The sequence below is a fragment of the Pelophylax lessonae genome (genome assembly GCF_965119305.1).
Source record: "Pelophylax lessonae genome assembly, chromosome: 5".
In the NCBI taxonomy this organism is placed as follows: domain Eukaryota; kingdom Metazoa; phylum Chordata; class Amphibia; order Anura; family Ranidae; genus Pelophylax; species Pelophylax lessonae.
The window spans coordinates 411,248,714-411,259,337 of NC_138772.1; the positions used below are offsets into that span (position 1 = coordinate 411,248,714).

At 44.0% G+C, this 10,624-nt stretch overlaps 1 protein-coding gene across 1 annotated transcript in view; it reads right to left on the reverse strand.

Moving 5' to 3' along the window:
- Window positions 1-6,193, reverse strand: part of LOC309556539 (opsin-5-like) — a gene marked incomplete at its 5' end in the record, with an annotated part of 138,066 nt that extends 131,873 nt beyond the window's left edge. The window contains 2 exons of the mRNA XM_082258983.1: window positions 116-307; window positions 6,065-6,193. Of these exons, the coding sequence (XP_082115109.1) occupies window positions 116-307; window positions 6,065-6,193 (321 nt within the window). The remainder of the gene's footprint in view (window positions 1-115; window positions 308-6,064) is intronic.
- Window positions 6,194-10,624: the final 4,431 nt, after the last annotated feature.

Sequence of the window (10,624 nt, forward strand, 5' to 3'; positions counted from 1 at the left end):
CTATAACTATGCTACACTATAAGAGCCCTCTTATCTTCTTCCACTTCTCATTTTTGGGGCTACCTCCAAGTGCCACCACATTTACACTCTGGAAACCACCACCTGAGATACAAACCTGTTCACTTGGGATGTCTTTCTCAGATTGAGAATCCTTATGACGTGTATGAGAAAGTAACAGGGAAAATGCATTTAGCAGTGTTGTGAATGACTTTAGTAGTAGGAGGTCAAATTTCTCCAAACCGTTCACAATATAGCAGTAAGAATGACTGAGCAAAAGTTTGAAGAATTGTCTTGACTGAACCAATTGCTGGTGAAAAATACATAATAAAACATTTTACATTATGAGTACCCTGCAATCCACTGCATAAGAATTAAGCATATTTCCTTACATACAGTATGTCAAGTTCATATCTTCTCTCTTCTTTGCTTGATACATTAAACTTGTTCAAAATTACAAAGCATGTCGGAATCTACAATGTAATGAACAGTGGTAAAAGTGGGAAGGGCTTAAAGGAGTATGGTTCAATAAAATCTAGCTTACTCTGGTTCAATTTTGTGTAAGGGACAGGGTTCAGGGGTCAGGAGTAATGATTGCACACAGCGAAGGGGGTCAGGAGTAATTTATGTACACAGTGCAGGGATCAGAAGTAAATAACATGCAGAGTGCATGGGTCAGGAGTAAATAACATGCAATGTGCAGTAATTAGGAGTAAATAACATACAAAGCACAGGCATAAGGAGTACATAACATGCACACAGTGCATGGGTTCTGGAGTAATTTATGTACACAGAGGTAAGGAGTAAATAAGGTTCAAAGTGCAGGGGTGTCAGCTGCCGGTGTAACCGGAAATGTGTGGACTGCCACAGAGAATGTCAGGTACAAATACAGTGTAAAAGAATGCAATTTTTTTTTTTTTGAGGCTCGGTTCACATTTATGCGATGCGAGAAGGCTGCGAATTCGCAGCCTGTTCCCGCATCGCACACGCACCCCCGGCAGTTCACACTGCCATATGCGATACGCTGGGGGTGTCAATGTAATCTTAACGACACCCCCAGTTTGATCGCATATCGCAGTGCGATCGTGCAGTTCGCACAGGAGCGGATCGCACAAGTGTGAACCGCTGTGCGATCCGATCCTGATGCGGCTGCAAAAATGCCTCCTGTGCGTGTTTGCTCCGGGTGCGATGCGAATTTAGCCATACAAACTGTATGGCTAAACTCGCACCGCACAGCTGATCGCATGTAATGTCGGAGCAGTGCGCTCCGATATTACATGCGAACCCGGCACTCGCACAAATGTGAACCGGGGCTAAATAAGTGAACATAAATGTAAACGCACCTCCAATAAACCAAACACTGTAAAACAAACCAGATAACCAAACAAATAGTAACACACAATGCCCAACTGCCTAAACCAAATATATACAGCAAATGGGGAATGCAAGCGTAATCCTAACAGAGCCAGGGCCATACACTGGAGATCAAGCAGAGGGAGCTGGGAGCAAGAAAGGACAGGAAGAGGGTAACAGGAGATGGAGAAAGCAGGTTGGAAGGGATCAGGCTGCAGGATTGGGCAGGGCTGGACTGGGAATAAAATTCAGCCCTGGAAATAATTTCATACCAGCCCAACAGCATAATGTCATTATTTTCTTGTTCATAAAAGGGAAAACCATGCATTTTAAAGCACATTTGAACAGTGCATTATAGATAAGACAGATATGAAAGCATATAGGGCTCTATAAATAAATAAATATATATATATATATATATATATATATTTATGAGCAAATTCCGGTTAAAAGTGCGGACGTGGTACAGGAGGTGGTCATTGGCTGTGTGGGCATGGTACAGGAGGACATGTCAGAGGCTGTGGCATGGTATAGGAGATGCAGGGGCTGCGGGTATGGTACAGGAGATGCAGGGGCTCTTGACATGGTACAGTATTAGCATAGTGACAGGGGCACAGTGACAGGGGGCATAGTGACAGGGAGCACAGTGGCAGGGGCACAGTAATAGGACAACCACAGGGGGGCATAGTGACAGGGGCGCAGTAATATCACATTGACAGGAGGCATAGTGACATATATATCGAACCCTACAGACTAAGACTAGGATGCCATCAATGTTCATGTGCGTGTAAAGGAAGGTGTCCCAATACTTTTGGTAATATAGTGTATGTCACTGGTGCTGTATTGGTGAAAACATTCTTTTTCTTTTTACTAAACTTCACATTTAAACTTTCTACCTCCCACAACACATCAAATCCCCCTTTGAACAGAAACATGACAGCTGCCTTTACTGACTTGCTTGGCACTGTCATTTTTATATAGACAGGTTGGCAAGCCAGTGACCTGGAACAAGCATGAACATTTCAGGTGTCTGGATAAGAGTGATCACTTCAGAGCATACGGTATATCTTTAAAAAGAAGTCAGCAGTGGCAGTTCCCTTATCTTTGACCTAACAAATTCCTTTTATCTTTCCCATAAGCACATACGCTGCAAGTTTAGACCTCATGCGCACTGACACCTTGGGCCGTGTGACAAAACATTTGAGTGTATTTCCCAACCCAGGAGCTCCAGCCACCCAGAGAAAGCAATGGCTCGCTATAATATTCTGTGTCCATGGTCATACATTTGTGAGTGTGATTACGCAAGTACTGGCATACACCCATATACTGCTGCATGTAGCCATTGCTTTCTGTGGCCGGCTGTACAGAGCACTTGTGGCTCCTGGGGAAATATGCCCACGTTTTATGTCATATAGCCCAAGGCGGCCATGTGCATGGTGTCTTAAAGTGATAGTAAACACACACTGTTTAACTTACATTATCCCTGCTCTTTCTGTATATGGATGATGGCACTGTAACTATTTAAAAAAAAAAAAATCTAAGTGCCTTTTTCCAAATCAATATACAGCTGTCACCTGACCCAGATCTTTCCCAGCCTGTCTGCAGGGAAAAAAGGCAGCAGGAGCTTCTAGTCCTCTACTGCTGGTCACATGTTCAAAATAAAAATACAGAGTAAAAATATTTTTTAGTAATAAATTGTTTTAACCACTTCTGGACCGGAAAGGTTTTACCCCCTTAATGACCAGGCCATTTTTTGCAATTTGGCACTGCGTGAATGTAACTGGTAATTGCGCAGTCATACAATGCTGTACCCAAACAAAATGTATGTCCTTTTTTTCCACAAATAGAGCTTTCTTTTAGTGGTATTTGATCACCTCTGCGGTTTTTATTGTTTGCGATATAAATTAAAAAAGACTGAACATTTTGAGAAAAAATTACATTTTCTACGTTTTCTTATAAAAAATATCCATCAAACTCAATTTTTGTCATACATTTAGACCAAAATGTATTTAGCTGCATGTCTTTGATTAAAAAAAATCTCAATAAGCGTTTATTTATTGGTTTGCGCAAAAGTTATAGCGTCTACAAACTACAGTGTACTGTATGTACTGGAATTTACGCAGCTTTACTTTCTGACTGCCTATCTATTTTCTTGAAGTGCTAAAATGGCAGGGAAATGCAACCCCCTCCCCCCAAATTACCCCTTTTTGGAAAGTAGATACCCCAAGGAATTTCCTGAGAGGCGTGTTGAGCCAATTAAATATTTAATTTTTTTGTCAATTTTTTTACATAAAGGTGTCATTGAAATTATATGTTGCTCATGCTTGCCATGGATATATGTGGAATTACACCCCAAAATACATTCTGCTGCTTCTCTTGAGTATTGAGACCTTTTTGCAGTCTAGCCGCATACAGGCCCACGAAAACCAATCACTGCCTTCAGGCTTTCTAAGGGTGTAAATTGTTGATTTCACTCTTCACTACCTATCACAGTTTCGGAGGCCATGAAATGCCAAGACAGCATTAACTATGCATTAACTAAAGAAAACTATGGTTAACAATGAAAAACATAGCAACAATAAAACATTACATTATAATAGCATACAGTACAGTAGAATGGCGGGATCTGCAAAGAAAACTATGGTTAACAATGAAAAATAGTAACAATAAAATTTTACAGTATAACATTATATTATAAAGTACATTAAAAGTAGAAAGAGTAGTGTAAGTAGAGTAAGAACAGAAAATTACCTCAATAAAATGACAACTATTTTTGAATTTTTTATTTTTTTGTAGCTTTTTTTTTACACTTTTTTTTTACACTTTTTTTGTAACTGTAAAAAATTGTTCTAGACAAGGGTCTCTCAATATGTGAAAGCCAACATCTTTCGAGACCCTGTGTGAAATTGTGCCATGCTGTACCATGCCATGCTATTCTGTACCCTATACTAAAACTCTACTAGTGTGTGGTAGCGAGGGAAACAGTCCCCGATGCAGAGACCAGGTTGGCCAGGACAGGAGGGACAGAAATAGCGAGTGTCACGCCTATATCCTTGTTTTCTACAGACACACCTCCTTTGGGGTGCTCTTTGTGTAGGACATCTGGAAAATGCCTCTCATACAGCCGGTTCACTCACTCTGGATTGTGAATTCGGGCCACAGCACCTTCTGGATACAGAAGGGCTGTGATGATCTCTTCCTGGATTTTTAGGAAGGATCCACTTCTTCCTGATGCTTTGTATAGCACATAAGTGTTCAACAGAGCCAAATTGGAATAAGTATACAGACACTTTTTTATACCAGTGTCTGGTCTTGGGAGCAATTAAGTACGGCGCCATCATCTGGTCGTTGAAGTCCACCCCTCCAATGTTAAGGTTGTATTCATGGACACAGAGGGGCTTCTCAACAACACCAGTCGCCGTTGCAATTTGGACTGTCGTATCTGCGTGAGTGGAGGACAGAACGAAAATATTCCGTGTGTCCCTCTACTTCACTGCAAGCAATTTATGACACTTCAAGCAGGCTCTCTCCCCCTGTTTAAGTCGGGAATCTACAAGCCGTTGGGGGAAGCCCCGGCGATTAGGTCACACAGTGCCACATGCGCCAATTCCAAAATCAAAAAGAAGACTAAAAAGTGGCATGCTTGTGAAATAATTGTCTACATATAAATGGTACCCCTTTCCGAACAAGGGTGACACCAAGTCCCAAACAATCTTGTCACTGCTCCCCATGAAGTCTGGGCAGTTGGGGGGCTCCACATTGCTATCTTTTCCCTCGTAAACCAGGAAACTACATGTATAGCCTGTTGCCCTATCACAGAGCTTATACATCTTGACCCCATATCTGGCACGCTTGCTGGGGAGAAACTGTTTGAAATCAAGGCGGCCATAAAATGTAATCAGAGACTCATCAACGCAGACAGCTTGTTGGGGTGTATACAAGGCTGCAAACCTCTGGTTGAAGTGGTTTACAAGGGGCCGAATTTTGTGGAGCCGATCATATCCAGGGTCATCCCGAGAATGACAAAGTTCATTGCCACTGAAGTGCATTACCACAAGATTTGCTCATATCTAGTCCTGGCCATGGCAGCAGAGAACACAGACATATGATGAATTGGGTCAGTGGACCAATATGACTGCAACTCACTCTTTTAAGTAATGCCCATGAGGAGGAATAGGCCCAGAAAGGTTTTAAGTTCCATGCAAATTCTCTGGCAAGGGACAAATTTGGATCTGCAGCGATGAATTGATCAGCATATAAATTGCTTTGGTTCACAATAGATCTGTACAGATCTTTTGTGAAAAACAGCCCATAAAAACCAAGGGGCGTAAAATTGGCTGTTTCCACCTGAATGGGTTGGCTAGTGAATGGGGGAAGTACAGGCGTTGCAGAAATGGTGGGCTCCCAATCAGGATTTGAAAGCACATCAGGAAGAACACTATGGGCTCTACGGGCCTGTCTTTGAATTATTGGTGGCTGCGGGACACTACTTGTGCTAGCCACCGCACCAGCTTGAACTACACTTCTGGGACTCGCCACATCACCAAGTGTTACTGCAGTGCTGGTTTGACTAAGACCAAGGTTTACTAGGCCGCTGGTGCTTGACAGTTCATAAGTAGGTTGAGCGGCACTAGTACTGACACTCTGCTGTATACAAGAACCCTGCGGTTGTTGCACCTCAGCAACAGAAGAACAGGGTTCGGGTACGCCTGACCTCAGCAGGGACCACTAGTCCATCGTCAGAGCTATTTGTCAGGGTAGCGCTGCTCTCTACAGGTTTGAATACTGAGCCTGTTTCTGACAGTGAGGCCTCCCCATCACTCTCTTCTGTTATGCTCAGCATCGTGTAGGCCTCTTCACTAGTGTACCTCTGTTTGGGCATTTTTGCATAAAAAAATAGGTACCTAGTCTGACTCACAGGTAAAAAAGCACCTGGTTGTCAAGGACTGTTAGAACCGCTACCAAAAAATGTAACTGCTAGCGCTAGCAGAGATCAGGCCCAACTCTGCTAACGCTGCGGTTTAGTGTGCTGTGTATTGGAAGTGACAGTAATCTGCTGATTCTGCACTTCTCGGGGGGGGGGGGGGCAGGGGCTAAACATAGGTGCTGGAAGTTGTCGAAGCTTATCCTGCTAATGCTGCATTTTGGGAACACTATACTAAACTATTGGGGACACTATTCGGCGGGCAATCTGACGCTATCCTGTATTGACGCTAACTAACGGTAATGCTAACTGATGTCACCTGTGACACTAATGCAGTGATCAGAAAAAAAGATCTGTACACTATAATAGTGACACTGTGACAGGGCAATGTAGGGGTTAACTGGGGGTGATCAGGGGGTTAAATCTTTATTAGGGGATATATGGCCGGTACCCTAAACCTATCTGGGACTCCCTCTAACTACTACTAACTTTCTCTCACACTAACTGATGTCACAAATGACACTAATACAGTGATCAGTAAATTATCTGTATACTGTATATAGTGACGCTGTGAAAGGGTTAACTGGGGGTGATCAGGGGGTTAAATCTTTAATAGGGGATATATGGCGGGTACCCTAAACCTATTTGCGATGACCACTAACTGTCTCTCACACTAACTGAAGTCACAAGTGACACTAATACAGTCATCAGTAAATTATCTGTATACTGTATACAGTGACACTGTGACAGGGAGTGAAAGGGTTAACTGGGGAGTGATCAGGGGGTTGAATATGTGCCTATGTGTACTGGTGTCAGTGTAGTGCTTGTGTACTCATGGTAGATGTTCTCTCTTCTCACGCTGAAACCTAAAAGGGCTCCAGGAGAGAAGATTGCATCATTTTCTGTGCCTGTGTTTACATTACACAGGCATAGGATGTTCTGCAACTGGTCATAACTGATCACCAGGTCCAGGCCAAAAATCATTGGCCTGGACCTGATGACTGATCGGCTCTGAACCGAAACAGAACATCGCGAGGACAGCGCACATGCCCCCTAGCCCCGCGTGGGATCAACGTACAGTTAAGTCAGTTCGTGCAGCCGAGCCACCTTGCTGCAGTAAATCTGTGGGGGGTGGTCGGTCAGCAACAGGTTAAACTGTCATAGAAATATATCTTTGAAATAAAAACTCAAAACGTCTGTCTGGTTTTTACTGCTGTCTATGTCCCCAGGAGATTCACCCGCTCCATTTGTCCTGGGCATCATTAATACTGGATTTTCAATAAAATTCATCCATGGATCGAGGTTGGAGTCCACAGCCCCAATGCTGGATAGATTCCAACACTTGGCTCCAATAATTTACCTGTAGCTGAGAGGGAAAAGTTTAAAAACGTAATCAGATTTTCATTCCTGTGCACTTGTTGGGCAGACTCTTCTAACTTCTTATGTATCCACCAGGGCAGGAAGTAAGGATAATCTTCCCAGACTGGATACTAACTGCAGGAAAAACTGACAGTGGCTCCAGTGGCATATAGAACAAGAGAAATTCTAATGTGCAGTTTCTCATCATTATCTCTGGCAAAATAATGAGATGTATACCCAAGTATATAGGACAAGTGAAATACTGTTGTCCATATCCATATATGCCTGTATATTCAAGGAACAGATACTAAAATCCCACATGCAGGATAAGAGAAGTGCTACAGTGCAGCATCCAAATATATATAATAGGAAAAGATACTGAATATTACACCAAGCATACAGGACAAGAGAAATGTTCCTGTACAGCAGGGATCTTCAAACTACGACCCTCCAGCTGTTGCAGAACTACACATCCCATGAGGCATTGTAAAACTCTGACATTCACAGACATGACTAGGCATGATGGGAATTGTAGTTCCTGAACAACTGGAGGGCCATAGTATGAGGACACCTTCTGTACAGTATGAACACATATATAATATGAGCAAATACTGAAATTACACTCCACATACAAGGTAGTAGAAGTACTACTGTACTGCATCCAGGGGAGGACTGGGCCAGGGGGTAGGGGGCAATTGCCCCCCCGGGCCGTTCTGATGCCCCGTAAAAAGGCTGCACCGCTTCTGCCACAGACATGCCTAAATGATTCCTGGTGAAGAGAAGTAAAAAAGTCCCCACTGCTGGCCTACTGAGTGTAAGATGAAGACAAGGACAGAGCGCAGGCCTCCCCCAGCATGGACGGTGTAAACTGTGTTTGAGCAGAGGCCAGTTCTATGCCCCACTGGAGACTCTCCTCCCCCAGGCAGCCCCGACTGAGTTGTCCAGCTAACCCCAACTGCCCCCTGCTGGCCAGGTCAGGAACCTGGATTCAGCCGGTGATTAGAGAGTACCTGGAGCGGAGCTTTAGCCTAGAATAGGGGTCAGGAGGAGGCTGGGAAGAGGGAGAGTGGGAGCTGGGCCGAGTCACTGCACCACGGGCCTCTGGTTTGTACTTGCCCCCTAGGCTGAAAGTTGCCAGTCAGCCCCTGGCTGCATCCATATATGTATAATAGGAAAAAATACTAAAATTACACAATTTATACAAGAAAAGTGAAGTGCTACAATGCAATGGCCCCACATACTGTATATAATAGGTACACATACTAAGAGTTGGACCCAGCATACCTGACATGGCAGTTGCTTCACTGCATTGTTCAATCACATACAGTATCCCACAAAAGTGAGTACACCCCTCACATTTTTGTAAATATTTTATTATATCTTTTCATGTGACAACACTGCAGAAATGACACTTTGCTACAATGTAAAGTAGTGAGTGTAAAGCTTGTACAACAGTGTAAATATGCTGTCCCCTCAAAATAAATCAACACACAGCCATTAATGTCTAAACCGCTGGCAACAAAAGTGAGTACACCCCTAAGTGTAAATGTCCAAACTGGGCCCAAAGTGTCAATATTTTGTGTGGTCACTATTATTTTTCAGCACTGCCTTAACCCTCTTGGGCATGGAGTTCACCAGAGCTTCACAGGTTGCCACTGGAGTCCTCTTCCACTTCTCTATGACGACATCACGGAGCTGGTGGATGTTAGAGACCTTTCGCTCCTCCACCTTCCGTTTGACATGCTTGGCCTATCCATCACCTTTACCCTCAGCTTCTTTAGCAAGGCAGTGGTCATCTTGGAAGTGTTTGGGATGTGTTTTGAATACTGCCCTGTGGCCCAGTCTCCGAAGGGAGGGCATCATGCTCTGCTTCTGTATGTCACAGTACATGTTGGCATTCATGGTTCCCTCAATGAACTGTAGCTCCCCAGTGCCAGCAGCACTCATGCAGCCCCAGGCCATGACACTCCCTCCACCATGCTTAAAGCGGAGTTCCTGCCTCAAATACCTTTTTTAACTAAAAATACCCCTATAATACTGTTTCTACAACTTAACTGGAGTCCACCTGTGGTAAATTCAGTTGATTGGACATGATTTGGAAAGGCGCACACCTGTCTATATAAGGTCCCACTATTAACAGTCCATGTCAGAGCACAAACCAAGCCATGAAGTCCAAGAATTCATCTGTGGATCTCTGAGACAGAATTGTATTGAGGCACAATCTGGGAAAAAGGAACAGAAAAATCTCTGTAGCATTGAAGGTCCCAATGAGCACAGTGGCCTCCATCATTCATAAATGGAAGAAGTTTGGAAACACCGGGACTCTTCCTAGAGTGGGCTCTCTGGCCAAAACTGAGTGATCGGGGGAGAAGGGCCTTAGTCAGGGAGGTGACCAAGAACCCAATGGTCACTCTGACAGAGCTGCAGGGTTTCTCTGTGGAGAGAGGAGAACCTTCCAGAAGAACAACCATCCCTGCAGCACTCCACCAATCAGGTCTGTATAGTAGAGTGGCCAGAGGGAAGGCACACAACAGCCCGTCTGGAGTTTGCCAAAAGGCACCTGAAGGACTCTTAGACCATGAGAAACAAAATTCTCTGGTCTGATGAAACAAAGATTAAACTCTTTGGTTTGAATGACAAGCGTCATGTCTGGAGGAAACCAGGCCCTGCTCATCACCTGGGCAATACATTGAAGCATGGTGGTGGCAGCATCATGCTGTAGTGATATTTTTCAGGGGCAGGAACTGGGAGACTAGTCAGGATCAAAGGAAAGATGAATGCAGCAATGTGCAAAGACATTCTTGATGAAAGCCTGCTCCAGAGAGCTCTGGACCTCGGACTGGTGCGAAGGTTCATCTTCCAAAAGGGCCACAATCCTAAGCACACAGCCAAAATAACAAAGAAGTGGCTACTGGACAACTCTTTGAATGTCCTTGAGTGGCCCAGCAAGAGCAAAGACTTGAACCCGATTGAACATTTCTGGAGAGATCT